The sequence below is a fragment of the Mytilus californianus genome, unplaced genomic scaffold (genome assembly GCF_021869535.1).
Source record: "Mytilus californianus isolate M0D057914Y unplaced genomic scaffold, xbMytCali1.0.p SCAF_11, whole genome shotgun sequence".
NCBI classification, from domain to species: Eukaryota; Metazoa; Mollusca; class Bivalvia; order Mytilida; family Mytilidae; genus Mytilus; species Mytilus californianus.
Window position 1 is genome coordinate 35,354,379 of NW_026262593.1, and position 27,495 is coordinate 35,381,873.

The 27,495-nt window shown below is 32.9% G+C and overlaps 2 protein-coding genes across 2 annotated transcripts; one reads left to right on the forward strand and one right to left on the reverse strand.

Annotated features, from left to right (window-relative positions):
* Positions 1 to 377: 377 nt before the first annotated feature.
* LOC127719976 (short transient receptor potential channel 7-like) lies at positions 378 to 27,495 on the reverse strand. The gene is made up of 12 exons (XM_052226355.1): positions 26,634 to 27,495; positions 25,731 to 25,925; positions 22,279 to 22,446; positions 20,452 to 20,635; positions 19,534 to 19,815; positions 18,177 to 18,438; positions 13,480 to 13,711; positions 13,019 to 13,216; positions 11,445 to 11,474; positions 10,191 to 10,260; positions 8,710 to 8,885; positions 378 to 838 (listed from the first exon to the last, which is right to left on the reverse strand). The coding sequence occupies exons 1-12, from the start codon at positions 27,378 to 27,380 to the stop codon at positions 623 to 625; spliced, it is 2,760 nt and encodes a 919-aa protein (XP_052082315.1). The 5' UTR covers positions 27,381 to 27,495; the 3' UTR covers positions 378 to 622.
* LOC127719995 (uncharacterized) lies at positions 13,719 to 18,165 on the forward strand. Its single transcript, XM_052226387.1, has 4 exons — positions 13,719 to 14,162; positions 15,098 to 15,174; positions 17,259 to 17,295; positions 17,837 to 18,165. The coding sequence occupies exons 1-4, from the start codon at positions 14,141 to 14,143 to the stop codon at positions 18,040 to 18,042; spliced, it is 342 nt and encodes a 113-aa protein (XP_052082347.1). The 5' UTR covers positions 13,719 to 14,140; the 3' UTR covers positions 18,043 to 18,165.

Sequence of the window (27,495 nt, forward strand, 5' to 3'; positions counted from 1 at the left end):
CCTTATGGTGGCACAAATTGGACAAATGGACAATTGAACAACATATATAAAACAAATCATGTCAAATGCTAAAATACTGACTACAAGGTAGAACATTTTTTAGTTATGAATTAAATCAAAACGTAATTTTTCTGCGTTCGATCGATGATTCTCTGTATGCTTGCCTTCATCAAATATATGCGTTTATTAAGAGTAGTATTAAGGTAATAGATACAAGCAATGTGATAAATGAAATCAAGAGTTTGACCCTTGTAAACTGTACAGTTTCATAAAGTTCATGAAATGGAAAGGTTTTAAAATATATAACCAAATGATATCCATCGCCAATGATAATAACATAACATGATGTTACGCCACTATATAATGATGTTTTCAGATTAGAGATTTTTATCTATCTTTATTTAAAAAAAAACAATAACAATATGAATATTGTATCAGCATTGTGCTTGATCTTCAAATTGACTCATACAACTTCCTTGTGCACGTCTTAAACTTATCTAAAACTATAACTGTCATATTGTTACCAATCTTTGTAGCTAAATCGATACTTCATCAAAATTTATTGCTACAACAACCGTAAAAAGTCAATTATGGTATATATCACATTAACATCCTTCCTGTATCATTTGAGTGTAGTTTTTGGTACAAATTCTGTCATTAGCTTGGCTAACATTTCATCATTTATTCTTTCTGCCTCTGTCATTTTCCCTAGAGCTACCAATCGAAGCTTTTCGTCTTTCATCTCGTTAATTTCTTCAAGTTTTCGTTCATAAAACATTGTATTCTCTTCCCAGTTCTTATGCATTAACTTTTTGTAATTCTCCTGCGCATCAATTAACTAGTAAAACAGAAAAAGAGAAAGTCAAACAAATTGAAAAGTATCATGAACAAATTATTCCAATATAAGTGACAGAGGTTTTATTAATAGTGGCTAGAAATAAGGTAAAACAAATATTACATTTCATCATACAGATGATGAATTAAATTAGCTTCGCAAAATTAATTCGAATTTTTATGGAGTTTATAAGGCTAATATACAACCAAAAATATATGATTGCCAAACAGACAACACTCAACCAGAGACCAAATAACACAGAAAGTAAGCAACTATAGGTCACCGTACGACCTTCAATAATAAGCAAATCCCATATCGCATAGCAAGCCATAAAAGGTCCTGAAATGACAAATGTAAATTTAAACAATTCCAACGGTAAAATAACGGCCTCATTTATGTACAAAACAATAAACGAAAAACATGTATGACATACAGCAACAAATGACAACCACTGAATTGCAGGCTTCTGACATGAGACAGATTGATATTTGGTCCTTATCTCTTTTGTTTAAGACAAATCAGAAACTATCAGATTTCTTTTCGAATGAAAATTTGAAAACCATTTGACTTAATGTCTGTCGCTAGTCGTCCGAACAAATAGAAAAATTCTGACATCATTATGATACACAGAGAACCGCTACACATCATTTCAATAACTGGAAAAACAATTGAGAACTTACTAGAACAATAGAATTTGATAACTTTATCACGATAGTAAACCGTATCTAAAGGCGTGTGTATTACTAATTATAGTTACTTATACGGAGTTATTTTGTCTGCTGGTCAGTGTTATTTATTTCAAGCTTATTTTTAACAAATAAGTTCAAACTCTATTGTTTGACAGGTTATAGATTAGAAAAATAGTTTTGTTATTATTGATTACAAGTAATATGTCATCTGCTGAAATTGTCTCATAAATCACTGACAAAATGTAGCTTGAAACGTCTACAACTGTTCATATTTCCTTAAAGGGTTCTATTGATATGTAAATCAATAAGCATGTTCTCACATAAGTTCAATTAGTGTTATATATTTACCAAAGAAACAACGAGGAAAAACAAAATGAATTGCTCTATAGGGGATATATCTATTACGAAATTTATTTACTTGTACATAAAATAACTTTCTTAAAAGAGTTACTTAACTTTCTTTCTAATCAAATGAAATAAATCTTGGAAGGCAAATGGAAACGCATGCTTAGAAGCAAAATAAATTGTCGAGGAGTTTTATACAATATGTTATAAATCTCTATTTCCATAATCGGACAAGAGGAATAATACTTTTTAATCATGCTAGGTTGTAATACAGTAGGAATCAGTGAAATTATTCCATTAGTTTTATGCCTCTTTTCAAGGTTTATCCGAACATAAAACAAATGTTTTGGCTCTTATATTAATAGTTTTAATGACCTGTATTGTCCACAGATAACAGTATTTAAGCAATGAAACTCAGTTATGTGAGTACTTAATGCAATACATTACTTGTATTTGTTTGTTTGACTCTTATACGGTTTTCCTTTATTTTCAAGAATTCAATTACTATGGAATGTTGCAGACGTGATAAGTCGACTTTGGTCGCTAAGAATTGGTGATTTATTTTATCGGTTAAAAGAAGTTGCCATGAGAGTACCTAGTGCGAATGTCCAAACTAAGAAATATACAAATATAGTTTCCTAAAGATAGATTTATCCAACAACACCCACATCATCAGACAAGTTCTACAAAACTCCTGTTTGAGTACTTAAACGTCATGTATGCTACAACAATAAAGAAAACAAAATAAGGCAGACGCCAAACAACGACAATCATCGAATTAAATAAAAACAAAGACTATCAAACATCATTAATCAACTCAAAACAGAAACAGTTCCAAACTACAAGATAATCTATTATTCTCTAGGTACCTATTTATCTTTTGCTAAAATGTGTTATGGCTAAAAGTGAAGAGAATTTTGTAACCTATAAAACGTCCAACAATTATTACCAGTTAAACTTTTTTCATTGCATGTGCAAAAAGAAATTGCAGTTTTATTACTTCGAAACTGCAGCCTCGAGATAATTCTCTGACGTCAAAAGTAAATTCTCGAACGTTTAAAGAAATTCATTACGTTATTGGTCTAACCTTATAGCAGCCCATTTACAAAGGCGTAAATTCGAACAACAGTCATATCTTGATCTGCCATTTGTTTATATATATAACATTATATATATTGTTTTGTACACTTTTATAGGTGTATATATTATTTTTCTATTGTGTACTGTACCGTTTTGTTTTTCATAACGATCCAGCGCCCTCTTAAGAAATTCGTTGACTAATATCTAGACGTTAAATATATATATATATATATATATATATATATATATATATATGATATGACTCAATCCTAAATTGAGTGTGTGTGTGACAACTTTACGACAGACGTTCTCCTTCGGATTACCTGCATGGTAAGAAAAATAATAATCCTTTACAACAGACAAAACAGCTGATCTGCAAGCTTAAGGTATACTATTTACTTGCCACCGTACATCATTTACTGTGTTACAACCCTAGATAAAGCCGACGAGGAAAGGCATTACTCGACTAATGAAAGCTATGATTTATATACTAGTAGTCCAGTTGGTCAAGTGGTCTAGGGCGCTGGACACAGTTTAGGCGGTGTCGCCACGATGTCTCAGACGCAGGGGTTCGAATCCCGCTGATGGAAGAACAAATCTTTGCGTTAGCAGATCTAATATTGTTGGGCTAAATTTGAGACGAAGTATATATATATATATTACAGTGAATTTGTATAATCAGGGATTATGTAGAATCCCTGATTTTTCAGGGAATTTGCGTAATCACTAGGATGATTAGTATATAATCTGTATAAATGACCAGGGATTTTACATAATCACTGAAAATTCTCTACAAATTCCCTAATATTATTGGATTATCTATAACACAAATATCCTTTGTTTGAAAAGAATAAATCAAATATAGACAAATAAATCATCTGCATTTCTTACCCTTTTGAGGTTTAAGTGAACAGTGTCCATTTATCAAATCAAAAGTGAACAGTTTTCCCAGTGATATGCTATTTAACTGTGTTGAACCACATTAAATAATAAATAAAAAAGGTATTTAGAATTGAAATTAAAATACCAGAGTTGTTAATGATAGTGATAACTTCACATGCATGCAATGAATTGTATTGTTTTGGAATAAAACAGCGTCAAATGCACATCCATGTCCTGAATGTAAATGCACAATGCACTTAATCATTTTGCTGTAACAAAAATGGCAATGAATGTTATTGAATATTTGTTTTATGTTTTCTGTTGACAGTTGTTGTCCATTCGTTTGATGTGTTTTGTCATTTGATTTTGCCATGTGATTAGGGACTTTCCGGTTGAATTTTCCTCGGAGTTCAGTATTTTTGTGATTTTACTTTTTTCTATGTTCCAGTGAACAAGGAATTAAAACAAAGCAAACAACTGCAAGCAACTAATCTTACAGAAAAACAAATAGAACGTATGATTGACAGGTTTAATTTTAATGGAGACAAATATTGGCTGTAATGTTTTGATACAGATTCTGCATGTTGATCGCAGCAAGAGAGACCCACACATATTCTGGCCATTGTTCATGAACGGACTGAAAAGGATATGGCATAGATACGAAACAGACTTTTGCTCGGATCCTACCAAACAAATTATTTTAAAGTCTAAATCACTTTTTTGGCACCTTTTAATGATTGACTTTCTCTTCAGTATTCAATAAAATCAGATTCAATATGTGAAGGACAATGTTTTTTCAACAAGTAGATGTTGCAAAAAACACACAAAATAACCTACAAATATCAGAGCATGGAAAAACTTGATTGGTCAATCTGCAATAGTAGATGTTATCCAAATTCACAATGTAGTTTGTGACAATAAATGATTTGTATTAGAGTATTGTGCTTAACATTTTAATATTAAATATTTATGTATATAAAGATTATTAAATATGATTTCATAGAATAAGTTATATTGTCTTATCTTTCCAGTTATTATGTTTAATCCCTGGCATTTTTTCTAGTGATTATACATAATCCCTAAAAATTGAAGGATTATACATAATCCCTAATTATACAAATTTACTGTAACATATATAAAGGTTCTACCATTGCATCGAGTATGATACGATATTTCTCCACTCGAGACAGAAAAATTTTCAAATTTAAATGCCGAGATTGGAAATATTCGTATTGCACCAGATTTGGTGGTAGAGTCTGCTTCTCTAATGATTTTAGACGATATGGAGATAAAATTGAGGCTTCTTTTCCAATGATCTGCAAAAAGATGTATTCTTCATGTGAAACGTCATTAATAATGGTAGCTTTTTTTCGTGACGTCACAATAGAAAATTCTGAAGAAAGCAAGAAAATTTGACGTCATAATTGAATTTCGACCAATAAAGAACTGAGATTAAACGACCCACACGTTGATAAAATAAAATTAATCAACAGATCAGGAAAAGGATAAATCGGCTATGAATAAGAGAAATATATATATATATATAACGTCTAGATATTAGTCAACGATCTTTCATACATGGGCGCTGGATCGTTACGAGTAACGATACCTGTACAAAATAAAAAAAATATATAAACGCCTAAAAAGTGTACAAAGCAACACCAATATTCAAAAAAAGGAACATTAAATGTAAGTATCTATAAATATTTCGGATAACAGATATCTTTCATCAGTATGATTATGATGTAAAATGAATCATATCAATCTTTTCTGATTCAACTATAACAATCTTTAAATATATACTATTAAAACCGAACAACGCTTGTGCAATTCTAAAATTTAAAAAAATGAAGTAGGTTAGGTATTTACAACAGAGACTGCATAGATATGCTTCTAACACAAATAGTAATGTGGGATATGAACTGGTACATTTCTAAAATTACACTGGTGACGAAAGTTGAGTTATTTCACCAAAGACTGCGTAGAAATACATTCCCAATGAATAACACTGACCGATTTGAGCTGGTATAATACTCAAATTTCAAATTTGACTAAGGTAAAGTACTAAAAAAAGTACTTACAACAGAGGCTGCGTATTTACATATCCCAAATAAATAGCAGTTTGATAATTTTATAAATTTCTAATTTTGTCAAAGGTTAAGTAATTGGCCGTGGCTGCGTATTTATGCATCCCAAATGAAGAGCACCCTGCGATTTAAACTGATATAATTCTAGAATTTCAGAGTTGAAAAAGGTAAAGGAATAGCAACAGAGACTGCGTAGTAATATGTAATACATCCCAAAATGAAAAGCACTGCGCGAATTAGAACTACACTTTTTCATTGAGAAACGCATGAAAAATCAAAGCCGGGGCGTTTCTTTCTTCTGCCCAAAATACACAAAGTCAATAATCCAGGTAGACCAATTGTTTCTGCCATTGACCACGCTACAGAGAAAATATCAGTATTTATTGACTTTCATTTAAGACCACATGTAGAAAATATACCATCCTATATACAAGATACAACACGCTATCTTAAGAAAATGGAATCATTGAACCCTCTCCCACCTGAAACAATCCTTGTCTCGCTTGATGTTACCTCTCTCTATACTAACATCCCGCATGACGATGTAGGGAAGTCTGGAACTCTCGCAACACTTACACCCACCAACTGAATGTCTAGTTCAGCTTCTTACTTTGGTATTGAAATGCAATAACTTCACATTCAATGGTGAACACTTTCGCAAGGTTAATGGAACAGCAATGGGAAAAAAGATGGCCCAGTCTTATGCCAATATTTTTATGGGCAAATTAGAAAAGCAAATTCTCAATTCTTCTCTTTATCAACCTCTCTCTTGGTTCCGATTCATCGACGAAATTGACATAAAGTTGGATAATACTGAACAAAAACTCAATGTCTTCATTCAACATGCCAACGATGCCCATCCCTCAATAAAATTCACTTATGAAATCTCTGACTCTAAGATCACATTTCGTGACACTGCTACGCAAGTGAGGGATGGAATCATATTTACAGATCTGTATTGCAAGCCTACAAACAAACATCAATATCTTTCTCCTTTGAGTTTTCATCCTAAACATTGCACCAAGAGCATTCCCTACAGCCAGGCCATACAAATAAAACGGATTTGCTCCATCAATGATACTACAAAAAGGCGACTACAAGAACTTCGCGGTCACCTAAAAAATCGGGGCTACAGAAAAAAAGACATTGATAAAGGTTTTTCTTGTGCCAACAACATCAGCCGAGATGAACTTTTACAATATAAAGACAAAAAGGTCAACAAAAGAGTGCCGTTTGTGCTGACTCACCATCCCAAATTTGACAAGTTATCACACCTTATCCCCGAAAATTGGAATGAAATTGAAAACATCTTAAACTATCCAAGATCTTTCCCGTGCCATCTGTACTGGCTTTCTGTAGGGCCAAAAGCCTAAAAGACTTGCTGGTGATAGCTGATTTATCGTCTAAATCAGGCTCTTCGTCTGTGGGTTCTTGCAAGGGATGCGCGGAAACAAACGATGTCTTACTTGCAAGCAAATACTGAATACCCAGACTTTTAACAGTCACTCCACTGGTACGGAATACACCATATTTTGCAATGTTAATTGCAAAACTACAAATGCTGTGTATCTTCTACAGTGTAAATGTGGTAAACAGTATGTTGGCGAGTCAGAACAAACGTATGAACGGCCATCGTAGCGACTATGAATGCAAGCAAGACCTTCCTCTCAGTCGTAATTTGAGATTGCCTGGCCACACTAAGGCAGATTTCAATCGACTGACCATTACAATCATAGACCACAACACTGCTTGGTCTAGAGAGGATAGCCTCACTCGGGAAAGATTTTAGATAAGAAAATTAAAAACTTCGGCACTAAATGGGATCAATGAAAAAGTGTAGTTTTAATTCGCGCAGTGCTTTTCATTTTGGGTTATATTACATATGATTACTACACAGTCTCTGTTGCTAATCTTTTACTTTTGTCAACTCTGAAATTCTAGAATTATATCAGTTTTAATTGCAGGGTGCTATTCATTTGGGATGTATAAATACGCAGCCACGGTCAATTACTTAACCTTTGACAAAATTAGAAATTTATAAAATTATCAAACTGCTATTTATTTGGGATATGAAAATACGCAGCCTCTGTTGTAAGTACTTTTTTTAGTACTTTACCTTAGTCAAATTTGAAATCTGAGTATTATACCAGCTCAAATCGGTCAGTGTTATTCATTGGGAATGTATTTCTACGCAGTCTTTGGTGTAATAACTCAACTTTCGTCACCTGTGTAATTTTAGAAATGTACCAGTTCATATCCCACATAACTATTTGTGTTAGAAGCATATCTATGCAGTCTCTGTTGTAAATACCTAACCTACGTCATTTTTTTAAATTTTAAAAGAATTATAAAAGCGTTGTTCGGTTTTAATTGTATCAATTTAAAGATTGTTATAGTTAAATCAGAAAAGATTGATATGATTTATTTTACATCATAACCATACTGATGAAGGATATCTGTTATCCGAAATATTTATAGATACATATATTTACATTAAATGTTTCCTTTTTTTAATATTGTTGTTGTTTTGTACACTTTTTAGGCGTTTATATACAGTTTTAATCCATCATTTTTTTCAGAAGTCAGTAGTAGGACAGTTGTACAGTTTTCCATCCGTTCCGTTGGTCAACAAAGTCTAACGTTCGATATTGTCTGTTTTTATGGACTTCCTCTTTTTGAATTCCATAGGAGATCGGTATTTTTGTTATACTTTTTATATCAAATAAAATATTACTATTTAATACAAAATTTTCGGGAGAAAAATGTTTTTGTTTTACAGATTATAACCTACCTTTTCTGTAAGACCCATATCAGTTTTTTGTAAGGAGAAGATTTCATTGGATCCTTTATACACATCACTGATTCTGTTATCAACTGTATTTAATCGGTTTTCAATGTCGTCAAGTCGACTTTCAATTTTTGATGCAACAAGCTCTATTAATCGTCTTAATTTGTCTTCCGTTGCGTCTACAAGAATAAATATCAATGGGAAAAAGATTAAAAAAAAAACAAAACAAAACCAACAATCAGGTAGTTAGCCGAGTTGGTTAGGAGGGAGTAGGTAGAACGGGTTGAGATTTTGATTTTTGTTTGTAAGTCTGTAATTAAAAAAAACTTTACTGGTTTTTTTTTCATTACACAAAAGGACATAAATCAGCATTTAAACGTTATTTTCCTCGTTTGAAATGTTTCAGATTTTGTCATGTCGGGGTCATTTTATACCCGACTATACAATATGAGGTTTACTCTTTGTCGAAGGCTGTACGGTATACTAAAATTGATTATATTTACGTCACTTTTAGACTATGTTGGATAGCTGTCTCATAGGCAATCATACCACATCTTATTTTTATATTGTCGATGGATATTTAACGATCCAAGAAGTAAGTCTTAATGAGACAAATCAACACTTTCTTTCATATAATACTTATAGAGCTAGAGTATCCTGATAGTCAGTGGGAATACTTTTCTCTCTCTTGGAATGTAAACAAATGTATATAAAATAGATTTTTTGTTTTGAAAATCGTTTAACTTTTGTTCCATTTAATTTAAAACAATTTACGTTGCATTGATTTTATAAAAAAAAACACATGTTGAACAGTTAGTCACCTATAACCCATTCAGTTGTTTACTTTAATATATATAGAGAAAACTAAAACATCGATATAGTTAATACAAATAGATTAGTGGAATTGATATATGAAAAACTGTTCCTATAGTACTAAAGTTCGTATTGGACGGGTTTCAAAAGTTAATTGCAGAAAATTGTTAAAAGTTATTTTTGGGGAAACAAATAAGATGATATGTTGAGTACAAGTCGATAAGACATCGACCAATCAAGGCGTTACGTCAATGTCTGGATAACATGTATGTCATTCAATTTAAAATCGAAGTTTCGATCAAAATTGAAATGTTTTTATCAAAAATTTAATATGGCCTGATGTCCTTGGTCAGCTGAATTGACCTTCTCAACGCATCTTGTCAATGCAGCAGATATCTCCTTAAAATGGTATCTACGGAAACCGTTAGTAATACTACGAGATTATACAGAAAAGCAATTCCCTTTTCCAATTAACGAAACTGTGTAACTGATTTCACAAATTAATGTAGCTTTTAGCTTGCTTTTTTTTAAAGAGAAGACTAGCCGTCTGATTTCATTACATATAAAGGGCAAATCATCTCACACAGTATTGTGGAATTAATTATAATACCACCAAGTTAATAAGTACAATTCATGGTGAGTTTTAGTACAATCTTATTACGAATAAATACCATCGTCTTCTTCGACCTTTTCTCGCTCTGCGTGCAGTATATATCTCCTCACCAACGAACAAATCACAACCTATCATAAATGAAGTAGATTCTCAGCAATGATTTTGACAGTATCGCTTTAATTAAATTTGTAATAAGGCGAAACAAATGTACTTGTTTCCTGCCTCCTGACAGAAAGGACTAGGGTAGGTTGTAAAGTAATTGTGTTTTTTTTTAATAATTAACATAGACGATAAAGGGAAATGATTGGGACACAATCGGTGATTACCAAAAATGTTTGGACATTAAATAACGGTGCTTAACTTTACATGTGCATATAATATATAAGGTGGTTATACAAATTCAGGGTAGGTAGGGAGGCAGGAATTTTTTTTACCTAATCAACAAAAACAAACAATTTAACATCAGACTACATGGATTTTATTGCACCACAATCAAGTATAAGTCAATGTGGTTTTGGGTCAAACAAGGAGGCAATATTGATAATGTTGGGAACACAGTGAAATGTGACATTGACGTATCGTAGGAGGGGACTGAAAAGTGAAAATTCTTTATGAAATTTTACATTATTAGACATCCTGAACTAACATGAAAAACATTTACCAGACAGATGATACAGTAATTTACTTTTGTAATACCTTTATCTCAGTTTACATGTAATGGCCTTCCTTAATATTGATATATATTTCAAATCTATCAAAATCTATCAAAATTGTACAAAAAAGTAGCTTCATCATTTATATTTTGCTATTTCACAGGCATTTTTTATTTTTATTATTTGTTACTTAACGAAATATATTAATTATAGCGATACAAGAATTCCAAGTACACCAATAAAACTATGGATTCTGTGGTTTTGTCAAGATGAATTAGTTCCTATCATTCTATTTCGTGATACAGAAAAATATAATGGAACCATTTTCATTGGTAAAACCAGGAAGCGTCATATAATGCATCAAAACGAATCAAGTGATTATTTTTCTTGTCTATTTCTTGAACGTGTTATGTTTGTCTAATATATTCTTTTGGTCTTGCATGTTTTTCTTCATTTTTGATACGGTTACGTTTGTTATCTTTTGTAATACTTTGAAAATAAACATGTAACAGGCATAAATCAGTTTTGCTGTTGTATTATGGCTACGACTTATCTTCGTTTGGGATTAGAAACATTATCCTGTGCGAACCCGTTCTAGAAATAATGAAGCGCCAACACTATAAACAGATTCTTTGAGTTATTCAAATAAGAATGTTTACCTTCCGAACATTGCATGGATCATCTGTTTTCTGGAAAAAAGGAAAATTGATTATATATTAATATTAGTTCAAAGAGATATGGGATTATGTCAATTAAACAGCCAAGCAAACGACATAAAAATACATCTACAGGTCAAAATACGGTCACTTGCATACACTTATAACGTCACTACAGCGGGGAAAAGTGAACATAGAAGTATGGGATACACAGAATATAAGTACTATATTTGACAACAAATAATGAAGCCACAAGTTTTGAAGATCGGCTCAAAGCACCTTTGTATTTAAAGAAAAGGCGATATCAAAGTCTCAGTTCAATCAATGGATACCCGCAACTTTTAATGAGCTTTAAATATTAGGATTCACAAGATTTAAGTCTCGAGCTTAACAGATGATGGTAATGGTGTTATTGAAAACTAAGCTTAATCCTTTCTTATGTACAGCTGCCTGTTTTGGTTATAAAAAGTTTGGTTCCGAGCTTATCTAATAAAGTTTATTTGAGAAACACTTGCAGACAGACCTCGATATAAAATGTTTACAATGATTAATAAATATGTATGTGAAAGTTTAAGACCATACAGATACATAATATTGTTGTATAAATACGTTATTTACAAGAGTAATTAAGATGAAGACGTTTCTAATTTAAATTGAGTATGTATGAGCAAAACATCAGTAACGTCAATATAGTATATATGATCTCCGATCTTTGATTAACGAGGTTTGAACATCAGTAATCTATTTTACCTCTACCTTGACATCTTAAATCATTAAAGTATGTAAAATGTGAAATAAAGGAAGGGTCTTTGCATGACACTGAGGTATGATTAATTGTTTGATTGTTGTTGTTAAACGCAACTTTCAGCACTGTTTGCTACAAGCATAGATAGTGGCGGTCTGTTTGTATTTTGGTTGCGAAAGGAGAAAGCCGGAATGCTCAGAATGAACCACCCACCTTCGGCTGGAAAACTGACAATCCTAGTAAATTAAGATTGGTGTTGAACGCACCTGAGACTTGCGGGGTTCGAACGTACAACATCAGTGTTGACAGGCTAGTGATACGGTAGATATACTACTTATACAACTCGGCCTTCGAAGTCCTCATTGATTTATTAGTTTAGAACATCATTAATCTAATTTTACCTCTACCTTGACATGTTAATTTATCAAAGTATGTAAATGGTGAACCCTAGGACGGACCTCGACAAAATGTATAGCCTTGTCATTTAACCTTAATAAGTTATGTGAACTAAATGACGGACCATGATCAATATCATGGCCATAATATATTACCTTATAACAATATGTGAGCTAGAGGACGGAACACATACAAAGGGTCAATAAAGCATTTTAACTAGATAGTCGACCTTGAAAAAGTTTATTTTCTTTTCATAATGGAGAACAAAATATCGTATGATAAAAAGTAGTCGTTAGTCATGAAAATTTCAGTAAAACTTACGATCAATTTCAGTCGTAAGATTTTTTTGCTAAAAGAGCCATTGTATCTACAGGAAGTGTGTGAAGTGGAGGACATATATACAAATTTGTACGTGTAATGATTGATGATATATAACCTTTTTGAACATACTGGTTCTTTTAAGCTCAGATTTACATCCAGATTTGCAAATACAATTCTTCATACAACTAACTACTTTCATAATGCTTTTTGGAGTTGGGATAATATTGAAAGGTGGAGCCACTGGACATCCGGGTTCTATAAATGAAAGCCAAAGCTCTGTTCTCATAAATTTCCATTCCACATCTCTTTTATCCTGTAAAATAAGCATGAAAACATTAAGTGATTATGTCTTATGATGAGGAAGGGTTTGATATGTACAAAAAGTATTGACAAAATTTCAGCAAGCAATTTATGTTTCAGTATTCAAATGTACCATAAAAACTTGATTATTTTTCTACAAACTTAAACAAGATAGAAATTATTTAATGATTTTCATTTATTTTAGAATAAGTTTTTGTTCGTGACATTTATTGAAAAAGGAAAGCTATCTAAAATATTTGAATATATGGCACTCACCTGTACTTCCTCAAATGTAACTGACATTACAGCAATCAACAGGTTCATTAGGACAATCAGAGCAGCAAAGACATATGTCCCGTACAGCAAGTATCCGAGATTTTCTGTGTAGACGTTCCTCGCAGGATTGTTCGTCAAAGAACTCATTGGTGCATCCGTGTTCAGCTCCGGTGCTTCTCCTGGTCCAAATCCGAACAGAGACCATACCAACATAAATAAAGTCGCCCTGAAACTATATTATTGTACATAATGAATTTTATTTTTTTAATATAGAAGATGACATGCAAGTCATTTTGATAGTTGTCTCATTGGCACATCATCTCCTTATTTTTATATGGAACTTGATGATGCTTTAAAAGAACAACATGAGACATGACTTATTGTAATGCGAATTTAATTTTTTTTTAACTTTAAGAAAGATAAAAATCGATAATATTATTTTGTTGAAAAACATAATCGTATATTGAAGGCCATGTCAAGGCGGACATACCACTTAAAACGGATTACATGGTATAAGTAGTAGTTGTGTTTTAGATAGTAAGCTTATTGTTAATATCTCTCAGGAAAGCTATTTCCTGTAAATTGGTCGGGACATCACATTATATTAATGGAAAAACATTAGGTTATTGTTTGTAGGATATTTCAATAGTAATTAAAAAACATGACTACCCTTTCAGAATCAGGTAAGCAAAACTATTATTTATCATAATGGTATTTGAGTTTACAAAATATGGTGTACCTGACCCCAAGGGTCGACTTGGTATAGATTAATGGTCACGTTGACTTCTCCTATCCGGCAGTAGAACCATTAAATCAGATGCCCCCTGTAAGGACAGTGTCACACTCTCATTCCGCTGACGAACCTTGCAACAACGTTTGGTTGGTCTGTTTGTGACCTGTTGAATACCAATGTAATACCCCTATCCAACCAGCCCTCTTTTCCCGGTTTTATTTCAAAGTCCATCCAGGGCCTCGGTGGTCAATTAATCTTAGTAGCTCATCTACAGTTATCTCTAGCCTGCTCGTTGCAGGTGCGTTCGACACCAATTTTAACTGACTAGGATTACCAGTTTTCCTACCCAAGATCGGTGGTTATCTCCTTGTACTCCAGCTTCCTCTGCCGAAAAAACTGGACGCCGCGATATAGCCAACAGTGTTGGATGTTGCTTTAAACACAAACAATCAATCAATCAATCACAATCAAACTTTTATTCACTTTGCAGAACCTATCTATCACATGCATACATATGTATGAATTAGTTGCCACTGCGTGTTAATAAATGAAGATCTATTAACCATCATTTACATAAATATATATATATATCGTGTTGTAATGTCAACACATCATTAAAAGCTTTGAATACATTTTATCGATTTCAACAGAAAAGACAGAAGAGCATGGAAGTAATTTTCTATTTTAGGTTTGTTTGTATACTTTCAAACGTCTCTCTTGGATAGTGGTAGAGCAACAAATTAAACACAAATATTCTATTTAGTTCGTCTTTACATCATCTTAAATGTTTAACATTTAAATAAATCTTTATTCAAAAACGAAATAATTAAAATGCTAAATAAGAAATTGACGAAAATGTATCTAGATTGTTGCGTATTTTTTCAGAACAGGAAAAGCGTCAAAAGACCATGTTCATCAACAGAGTACTGCGAGCTATACATGTAAAGCTGTTAACGAAAAAGGTATGGAAGTTGTATACCGGTGTTTCCAAAAGACATGCCTATATTCAACTGTATACATTAAACCCTGATGTTTTACATTCATAAGTCTGTGACTGCGAATGTTTTAAAATGTTAAAAAAAATATTTTAATACATGAATATAAGTGAAAAATATTTAATGGAAAAAAGAGAAATACTATACATTTCGGACTAACCTTTTAACCGTGTTAGATCGCAACCAGTTTTAATAATAGAAAACGGTGACCACCAGAAATACTGGGGCATCAGCTGTAAAGGACATTGCTGTTTTCAACAAAACGAAATATGATGAAATATAAGAACGAGTTCTTTCAACAATATTTATATATTTATGAAAAAGTCATATATAAAATTGCTGTTTAGTTCGAGTCTTGATTTAGTATAAACAAAATATATATTTTATTCAGAAAATTGTTATTTACAAAATTCCGTTTCATCTCTAACAATTAGACAACAAGTGGATAATCAGTCACAAATTCCTCTCCCTTTTGTTGATATGTAATTTATCAGAATATTGAGAATGTTAATATAAGTCATTCCTGTAACATTCGTATTTACAACAAGAAGTAATTAAATGTAATGGTATATCCTGCTTGACCTTAAAATAAGTTAAAATTGCTGAAAGACACTCCGCTCCTAATTCATCGAAATCTATTATAGTTTCCATTAACCATTATATCTTGGTGTAATTTATATACAACCAATTGAGCGAACTCCCTCATGGATGTATTTAAAAATAAATGTTTATAGATTGATACAGAGACAAACCGGCCTTGGGCAATACAAATTGATAGTGATCTTTACTATTATGTTGTGATTACGATCGCTTACAGTTGTGTTAAATATAGATTATAAATCTCCTACAAATAAATGTAGTTATGATGAAAAGCATGCCTTCAAGCACTTGATATAAAGATAAGAAGATGTGGTATATGATTGCCAGTGAGACATCAGACACAGAATGACGTAAAAGTTAACACTTATATGTCACCGTCAGATTATTTCATAATTAAGGATGTTAACTTGTAGCTAATCGAAATTTTAGGATATATATATATAGATTTCTTTAACTTTACAGTATATGGTTCGAATAATTTTTAAAATAACAAAAAGAAGAGGTCGAGGCCGAACCAACTGCTATAACCACAGGCACTTGTCTCAGAAAAATTTTTTCCTATATACCTTAATATTAAGGTAAAAAGGAAATTTTTTTTCTGAGACAAGTGCCTGTGTTATTTTAAGGTATGTAGGGGGGAAAAATTCTGAGACAAGTGCCTGTGACTGTAACATGAGTAAAGTGGTTTATTTTCGCGGAGTTTAATTTTCCCAATTTCTAGGTCCAAAACTTGTTCGCGACTTTTTTTTTGGGGTTTTTTTTTTGGCGTTTTCTGGTCCTTGATTCGAATATTCCTTCAAAGTCAAATAACGCCACGGGGTATTCTATTATCCTCATCTCGAAATTAGCAGAAAAAAACGACGTGACAATTTTTCATAGTACAGTTTGTTGAAGAGGAAATCAGACAATTGAATGCAATAGAACAATTATACACGACCAAGACTAATACAAAGCACCAAGACAAATGCACGGAACATGCAAAATATTTATCAACAAGAAAAATTCAAAAAACCAGTACAAACGCTCATCAAAAACCTTAAGTTTTATCGGATTCTCAGAAAGAGTATTCTTATTCTGCTTCATATTCAAATCTTCTCAAATTGTCGAAGCATCAAGATGGTAAGGGTAACGAATGGTTAGATAACGCTAGGAAATATGACATTACGATCAGCTTATTCATGTGATGTAATTCGTACAATGTACCTCCATTGTGATTCCACGTGATCTGTAAAACTTAAAAGCGCATGTATAGATAGACCAAGCAAAGCAATAGGAGGAGGATGTTCTTATAATATCAAAATATAGTATTGATACATTTCCAAATAGTTCTTGGTTCTTGACAGTTTTTGTGTATATATTATATGAATTATGCACTGCGCAATTATTTTAACTGAAGAAAGGTTTACTAACTTACATATTTACAAGAAACTACACTGTCTTCTACATTTTAGGGAAAAGAAATTTTGGAAACAGAGTCTAGTTTGAAAAGTAAGAACAAAATGGGTAGGCAATGGCCAAAGTGTCTCCTATTATTCAATAACATTTATTTTTATGAAATTTCATTTTTCCCTTTTTTCATAAGAACTACATATAATACAAGAACCTATTACTAATTTGAAAAACCATTGCAACATAAATAACGATATTGTTCAATAAGCTTTGAATCTTTTGTTGTAAAGTTTGACTCTTGTGAGAAACAGTGTGGAGTTATTTCTCTCCGTGCAATAATTATATTATATTTGTAGCCATTATATGAAAGCTCTATACATATATATATATATATATATAAATATATATTCATATCACCGATGGCGATAGTGTAATTGTAATACAAAATTTTATGACGATATAAATATAAAATGATCAAACCTAATAGTACGCAATTTTTATTGCATTATTTAATTATATTTTTATTTTCTGTGGTTTTTTTTTAATTTTTCTAGGGGGAGGGGGTACTCAATGTACTTTACTGGTGTGTGTCCCACGTCTCGTTTTATAAATAATTTAAGTTCTCTGTTGCATTTTTCAGACAGAACAGCCTCCTCATCATCAAAATTTGATTTTGACGAATGCTGCTTAGATATAATCGATTTGAATGACGAAGATACGACTTGTCTATCTGGTGGTCAGTTAGTATTTATAGATGCTGATGGAGAAGAGGATACACACTATTTCGATGAAAGTCCAAAAGAAGTAAACGATAAGGAGGAGAAGGACAAAACCTGTATTTCCTGAGAACAAATACAATACCATGTTAAAGACGCGTTACAGGTGTCTTTCAAAGACGAATATACTATACAGGTGAATGATTGGAAAATATAAATTTAATATGGAATTGCGATGTGATATAATCTTCAATTCTAGCTTACCCCTTAAATGTGGTAGTCTGACAGCGATGAGCAGCATATAACCCTGCTAAGCCACAAGAAAACGCCAAAAGTATCAGCAAGAACATGCCGCATAATTTCATTAGGTCTGTGAATGTTCGGTAAAATGATACTAAAATGGTTCCGAATGTTTCATTGGCAGGCATGATAAAGGAAATTCTCGATATACTCAGTATTATTCCAAAGGAGAACAGTATATCAGAGATTAGCTCGGGATCTGGTATCCATGATGGTTCCCAAGATACTGTAAATATAATAAACATATAAGCGGTTGTGTACATGGTTATAAAATGATGAACATGTTTTATATTGTTCGTTCGTTTTCTCTTTGAATTGTTTTAGTACATTTTGTTTCTGTTGGATAGTTGTCATATTGACATTCATACCACATCTTCCTGTTTATAAATTACTTTATTATAATAATACGCTACTAACTCATACCGTTAATATATTTACTATGTAACAAGTTAATCGGCGTTAAGCGGCATACTACACGTATCAAGCAATCACAAGCAATCATATCAAAAACTTAAATGTCTGGGTGACTTCTTTTTTGAAGTTTTATTTAGGTTAGCTTATGCCAAGGTGCTCGAGGCAAAGACTCTTTTTTTATTACTTTATGTCTTACAGACATAGTGTCAATTATATATTTCGTATACCAACACAACCTTACATTTATACATAAAAGTATAGTAATATGTATATGTGCCTACCCGGTATATCAATTTTCATCTCGTAGGAAAAAACTAATAGAGGGATCGCACAATTAACGGTTTTCAATCTAAAAAAAATCTCTATTGATATGTTTAATCGTGGAAAATTAGCTGAAATAAAACGAAATTTTATTGAAAATATCTACAACACAGAAACTATTAACACAGGTTCTATTGCAAAAATTGACCTGTGAACATTACTACATGCATCTGAACATATGCTTCAGATATGATTTATATTTATTGTAAAGCAACATACTATTTTCGACAGAACTTAACGAAAAGTAAGCGTACAATATTCATTAATATTCAAGCAATAACCCTATAATATTTATATTCATATCATCATGTATATAATATAATGATCATATTTAATACATTTTGTAAGATTTCAATAAAACTATAAAACTGATTAATTTATCAAAACACTATTAATTTGGCGTTTTCTTTGATGAATAATTTTAACAGGGATGGAACATAGACTTTATATGCAGTAGCCGATGCAGCTTTGTATTCACAGTAGCTAGCAATTAAATTATTGAGACATATACAAAAAAGAGTTACAATCTCAGCTAGATTTTGGGGATTGTGGGCTACTGAACTAGTTTCCATCTCTGAATACAAACCTCCTACGGAGTATGAAACAGATGGACATACATCAGCTTCATCAACTTCAGACGTTACGTAGCAATGGAGGAGAGTAGACAGGTTAACTTGTTCTCCTGTTACATTCAGAGAAAGTGGGTTTGTAGTAAACGCATCCGCAACTTTGATTGGCACAACTATGTCTAAGGTGAAGGACGCTAGAAGGAACATTAGCATTAACGAATCTATAATATTCCAAACTGATCCGGCATAATCTTCTATTCCAGAGGACCATACTTGTTTCATTTCTTCCCAGATCCAACCTTCAAAACAATTAAGTCTATAAATGGTTACTCAAGTTACAAAGGTAATTTTTTTCGACCTCGCACGTACATGCTTTTCTAAAGTGTTAGTATAGAGTTTAAGCTCCTTCATTATTTATCTTTTATTTATATATACTAGTAAACTGAAAGGAAATGAATTTGCAAAATTTCATGCATTTACAGGTTCGTAACAAACAAACAAAAAAAACCCATTGTTTTCGTTGTATGTAAAAACGATATCGCAAAATTAAAATGTCTTTATTGTGTATCTTTCATGTTTGTGTTGAACGACAATTCGAAATAAACCACACACACAGGGAATAGTATACAAAAGTAGTCTTCGTTGAAGACCCATTGGTGGCCTTCGGCTGTTATCTGCTCTTTGGCCGGGTTTTTGTCTCTTTGACATATTTCCCGTTTCCATTCTCAATTTTATTCTAGATACAACTTGATTCAAATTGATTACCGATGTTTTGTGTTGCTCTGAAAAAGCTTTTAGTATATTACTTAGACAAAAATCAAATTCTTGTACACTTCAATAATTTCCTATGTTTACCCTTTGATTGAAACAAAAAGAGGGTAATTTGCCCTACCTCAAATCTAAAATTTCAAAGTATGACATTGTATTAATCTCACCTAGAATCCAAGCAAATATCAGCACTATAAGAATATAGGCAGAGGTTGGTGTATCATCGCATGCTAATGAAATCCACATGTCGCTATAATGTAATTTGGCGACCACGGTCAGGAAGAGAAAAGACAAATATGAACATGTATAGCTTAGGAATCTTGTCGATGGAGTATTTAACAGAACTGTTACCTAAAATATAAAAAAAAAATAACATGAGTATATCATTTGCTTCATTACTAGAGCACAAACTTGGTTTGGTAATGATTTGCTCACTTAAACCACACCCCTTGTAAATTTAAGATTTTTTTACTTCTTCTGGAAACACCAACTTATGAACTTTGATATCAACTTTCGCCAAAGTCAAGGCATAGTATTTGGATGAGCAATGAAAACTAAAAAAAAAATAACAATTATAAACTATCAATAATGCATTTTTGGATAAGTCGACTCTTAATAACAAAAAACATAACCCCAAATACGTATAGACATTTATGTTGACTGTAAAAGAACTGTTAGATTCGAACTTTTACCTGTACTAGCTAGTAATACTGGCTTGATGATACAGATATAGAATGCTTGCAGGTAAAAGTACATTTCGTCTGTTGTTGGTAAAAATCAATTTTCAAACATTTTCAGCTTTATGAACAAGTTTTTTAAAAGTTTTTACTTGGAAGAAGCGATAACTTAAGAAGTAAATCCCATAAAACATACAAGACATTGACATATACGCGGCATTATTTCATATCAAACATTTATTTTTCATTTCTGCTAATCAGTCATGCTTCAAAAGGGATATTCAATCTCAAAAACAAACTGACAATGCCATGGCAAAAAAAACAGGAAACGATAAAAAAACAAATAACAGTATACAAAACACAACATAGACAACTAAAGAAAAGACTGAGGAACACGAACCCCACAAAAAACCGGGGATGATCTCAGGAGCTGCATATGTGGCACCCGTCGTGTTACTCGTGTAACTACAAACCCGGTGATAAGTCTAATTCGGTAGACACTTCGAGGAAAAGAGGACTCGTGATAGCGTCCGTAAAATTTTCGAATGGATGATTTCAACTTTACCACTTGGAACTCTTGGTTTGATAGCTTCCTTGTAAGCAGCAACACTCTATCAAGGAAATCATGATAGGAAATGCTAGGGCTGTAATATCAACTGGGAGATATATACTCCATATGCAGGCCCTGCTGGAACGTTGCTTCATAGGAATAGAAATTTCGCAATCGGAAAGTTGAAATCATCTCTTTTGCCGTCAAGTTTTGTTCTCAACCGACCCTCGTTGTCAATTTCTAGATGTAAATCAAGATATGAGGCAGACTAAACTGCATCTGTTTTATCTTTAATTTCAAGTTCGATTGGATAGTGGGATAGGTGTACTACAACATATACATCAAACTTTGAATTATGTAGTGAGAGGACATCATCTATAGCGGAACGTTAAAAGTGGAAAAACTATTTTCTATTTATTAAGTCAAGTTTAGGTTTTAAAAAATGTCTACTTCATAAAATTAACGTAACAGTATATACAATTGGAACATAATTCTTATAAGAAACCGAACGTGGCAAACACCACTGCATTGGACACTGATTTTACGCTGGTAAAAATAAAAATAAAATGTATGTCGCCAGTTAAAACTCTTCTTACCAAAAAAAGTTAAAGCTCCACTTTGGAATTGTTTTCCAAAAAAATGATTGTAAAAATGCAATGAGGCCTTTTTACAAAAATTTACACGAATGAAGGATATATAATATAAAAATCAATGAACCGCGATCCAACAATACAAGTTAACCATAAACATTTCTAGATAATACTTACTTTACTCCATGGTGCAACTATATACACGACTGATAAAATAGGCAGTATTACCATACCAACCGGGATGGACAGCAATAAATACTGGAATCTATTCAGATACCTCATTGCCTGTAAACCTTTGAACCATATCTCAGAAACTTGTGCTTGACACTTCTCGTGTGCTACAAACTGAACAAAAAGAAATGCATTATTTGTTTCGTTCCGTACAAGTTTTGATGTTTAATATCAAAACAGTATTTCTCTTCATGTTTGTTCTTGCTGTGACCATTACCTGTATCAAATGATCACAAGATTATGGAGGGTGGTAAAGGGGGGGTGCTTGCACGGAAAAAACGTGAAATAAGACATAATTTCACGTTGAACGTGAAATAATTTCTGTCATGAACGTTGCACGAAAAATAAAAACTTTGATGTGAACCTTTTGTGACTGAGTCACTGTCTTCTTGTATATATAAACTCTCTGTTTTACTTGTTATTCCTGATTTAGTATACACATTTATGATATAAATGGTTTACGGCTTTTAAAAAAGTATTTCTTGACGATCCCTGCCAAGTGTTTGAATTTTATTTGAAAAATACCGAGCACGCAAAATAAGCATTTGAAAATCACGATGCACGTAAAATTAAATAAGCAGAACACGTTGAACGAGGCACCTGTCTTGCACGACTGAACGTCAAATAAAAAAGTAAAAACACGTTGAACGTGAAATAAAAAACGGCGATCACGTTGCACGAAAATAACCCTTTACCACCCTCATTATGTTGATAATGGTACGCATCTAAAGATTGTTATGCTATTAAAAATAGAAAGCCATAAAGTCAAAACTGATTAATTGATAGGTATTTGCTCAACAAGAATTCAATAGTTAGGTTTTGAATAAAACAAAGTGCGTCGCCTATGAATTTAGACTGTCACTGGGGAATCAAGATGTTGGATAGAGGCAACATGTTTGCCTCTATCACATTCTGACAATTTATACATTCAACACAGCCAAACGGACTCCCCTATTCTGCATTGATTTTACTTGAAGATGGAAGAAGTCCAGGTAACCATGTTTCTATATCCCAGTCAACCCTTTGGTTGCTATTGTCAAAGAAATAAGAGGCTCTCAAGAGCCTGAATCGCTCACCTGTATTTCAGAGGAGAAGATTTTTAAATGTTAGCAAACTTGATAAACAAATTGTGTAAAATTGTCTTTAAAGGGCAATAACTCCTTAAGGGGTCAATTGACAATTATGGTCATATTAACTTTTTTGTAGATCTTACTTTGCTGAACATTATTGCTGCTTACAGTATATATATCTATAATAATATTCAAAATAATAACAAAAAACTGCAAAATTTTGTTAAAACTACCAATTCGGTGGCAATTTGTGTTGTTCGATTCGTCTGAAAATTTCAGAGCTGATAGATTTTGACCAACTGAACAATTTCCCCCATGTCAGATTTGCTCTAAAAGCTTTAGTTTTTGAGATATAAGCCAAAAACTGCATTTGACCCCTATGTTCTATTTTTAGCCATGGCGGCCATGTTTGTCGATGGATCAAAACTTCGGATACAATTTATAAACTAGATACCCTAAGGAACATTTAGTTAAAGTTTGAAGCTATTTGGCCCAGTAGTTTCAGAGGAGAAGATTTTTGAAATAATTTACGACGACGACAGACGACGGCCGACGACGTACGCCAAGTGATGGCATAAGCTCACATGGGGCCGCCCGAAGAGCTAAAAAGGGAATTTAACCAGTTAAACTATGGACGATGCTCCCTTCTGCTCTCACATATGCATGAGTATAGTCCACATACTTTGGATTTGACAAACCGTAATGTTGAAGTACAACTTGAAATTGTCTGTGAGACACAAATGATGCCCCCGCCTGACCATAAGAAATTATAAATTTAACACAATGTATGATAATCTGTCTTTTTTTTTTATTCTGAATGTCTACACTTGTAGGACTGAATGTCCAGCCAAAAGGTTTCAACTTTCCAGTTTAAGTAGTCACCAAGTTCAACTTTCTATTTCCAGTGGTCACCAAGTTCAACTTCCCGGTATTGATTAGATATTTGACATTACTAAAAAAATCTTATTTATTGCATAAGGGACATTAAACTACAGTAGTACAAACCATGTTTTCAATTATATAGCAAGTAAGAAGAAAATGAAGTCCAAATACCGGTTTTTGTGAATATCTAAATCCCAACTCCTTTCTGACTTTTAGTACAAAAATACTCGGCATTTTGAGAATATTTGAAAAAAAAATTAAAACTCTATGGACATGCACACCTCTAATATGTGTAGAAACATCCTACAAAATATTAAAGCTGAAGCTCAAAAACTGTTGGATTAGATAGCCGGAAAAACCATGTATCTAATTCAAATTATATATAAAATCTATATAATTCAATATGCCCCTCGATATTTTGTCGCGGGGGCATAAAAAGAGGGCAAGTGTGTTGATTAGGACAAGAAACACAATCCGGTGAAATGTCGTACTCGGTGATGTCATAAATAAGAAAGAGGACATGGTTGCTAGAATTAGGAAACAATTGCGTGTTTGCTTAAATCGATGGAGAATCGTTAAAACTAATTTTTCACCCCGCCACATTTTATATTTGCATGTCTCAAGTCTGTTATTGAGTGGTTTTCGTTTGTTGTTGTTTTTTATATTTGTTTTTCGTTTATTGTTGTGTACAGTTTGTTCATGTGTTGTTCTGTAACACCACTGGACCAGGTTTAGGGGCGGGTTGCGCACCTGCCAACATGTCCAACCCCGCCACACCCTGTATGTGCCTGTCCTAAGTCTGGAGTCTGTAATTCAGTGGTAGTCGTTTGTTGCTGAATATAACATATTTGGTTTTACATTTATTTTTTTGTACACAAATCAAGTCGTTAGTTTTCACGTTTGAATTGATTTACATTTGTTGTTTAGAGGTCTTTTATCGCTTGTTATGCGGTATGGGTATTGCTCATTGTTGAAGGCCGTACGGTGACCTATAGTTTCTTATTTTTACACCATTTAGTATCTGGTGGAGAGTTGTCTCGTTGGCAATCATACCATATCTTCTTTCGAAAATAGATATGACTCTCGAACATATACTTATATATGATTTTTTTTTTAGCATTTTTGCGCCTGTCCCAAGTCAGGAGCCTCTGGCCATTGTTAGTCTTGTATCATTTTTAATTTTAGTTTCTTGTGTATAATTTGGAGTTTAGTATGACGTCCATTATCACTGAACTAGTATATTTGTTTAGGGGCCAGCTGAAGGACGCCTCCGGGTGCGGGAGTTTTTCGCTGCATTGAAGACCCATTGGTAGCCTTCGGCTGTTGTCTGCTCTATGGTCGGGTTGTTGTCTCTTTGAGACATTCCCCATTTCCATTCTCAATTTTATTGCTTGTTGACAAACTGCGTGAAATAAAAACCAGTGCAATACCGTGAATTATATCTACCTGTTTTTGTTCCATTTGCATTGCTGTCAAAAGCAAAGGAAAGGCCTCGCTGATGTAAGGTATCTCGGTCTTCGCTTCTATTTTACTCTTTACCGGAGAAGATAGCAAAACTTTCACCTCTTCCGATGATCTGCATTCGTCTAGTAAGTCTAGAGTGAACTGTTCACATTGATTACCAAGTTCGTCGTAGATTTGCTACAGCAATAAATAATTTATTTATTTATCTTTCTGATATCCGAATAGGCTTTATGACAAAATGCAATTTATTACACATAAAAACAATTGTATGTCTCACGGTCTAAAACAATGGACAGATGATCTACGCAATGTGTCAATTTCTAAACTGTCCGGACCATAAAAGAGACTATCAAAGATCTAACATCAAAGCCAAATTTCATGAAATATCTCGAAGAACCCATTTAATTATGGCAAAAGAGATTCCGCAATTGGGATAACCTGATATGAATATGTGTCGAGATAAATCTAGTTTTTGTAGATCTATATACATATACTGTACGTCTTGAATCCGACCAAAAATGTTAGAACTGCATTTATATATATAACTATTCTGCCTTAATCGCAACTAGACTTGTAATTCATTTTCTCGTGTGTACAGTAAATAGGGAATAAAGAAGAAACCTACAGAAACTGCAAAATGAAATTCAACGCCCCCCCCCCCCCCCACAAAACACAATTTGTATATATAAATATACATGGCATGAAGCGAACAAAAAAATAAAAAAACATACCAATATTTTTTATAAATAATGTATTAAAGTTTTTATAAATGCAATCGAAGTCATTATTCGCGCAACACAAACATGGAAAAAATAAATTTGTTTAGTTATTCATACTTAATTTAATGCATGTTTTTTTATAAATACCACAATTATGAATTGTTACCTGATATTCAGTTTCAATTTGCTTTTGGTGTCGGAACTTTTTACTTAACTGAAAACAGGCAAGAACAGGATCTTCCTCTGTAAGACTTATATACGCAGGACTTGCTAAAGCTCTAAATGTATCTAATCGACGGTTACAGAATCCCAAGTAATCATTATGTCTGTCACCAATACAATGCTTGCACGAACAAAAGTAGTCATGGGGAATTTCTAAGCAGATTCCTTTTAACATTATAATCTGCACGATTTGGAAATTGTTTTTAATCGACGCTCGCATCAGTGCCTCCTTTAACATCATTCGTACTTTTGATTTAGTGCTTTTTTGGCGCATGTTTTTCGTCGCGCCGTCTTCTGTGATGGAGACTAAGTTTAACTGTTCACTCGCCTGTCGATTGGTCGATGTTAAATCGTACAATGAATTTTTCAACAACAATTCGCAAATTTGTGTCCTCTGTTGTTCAACTGCACAAAGCAGTCCTTGATGAATTAACTTATCCGAAACTTTTGTAATCAGATACGAAGTAAGGCCTTCGTCCTCAGCAATAATAGCTAGATCTAAGGCACTTCTCCCCTGAAAATCTAACACCTCAGCACTTGCTTCACTGCGGTCTATCAACTGTTTCACAATTTCTTCATCTCCAAGTTCTGATGCTGACAAAAGTTGTCTTTCATTCTCGTTCAGTCCTGGTTGGAGTCGTTCTGCTAAAACTTTCACCATGTTTTTATCTTCTTTATTATTCTTGTCCATTATATTTAAAGTGGCTTAGCTATTTTCCTCTGTCATCGTGACATTAACCTCATTAGATTCGAACAATATTATCCTATCCTTCAATAAAATGTCATTTCACGTCATCTGTTGGAAG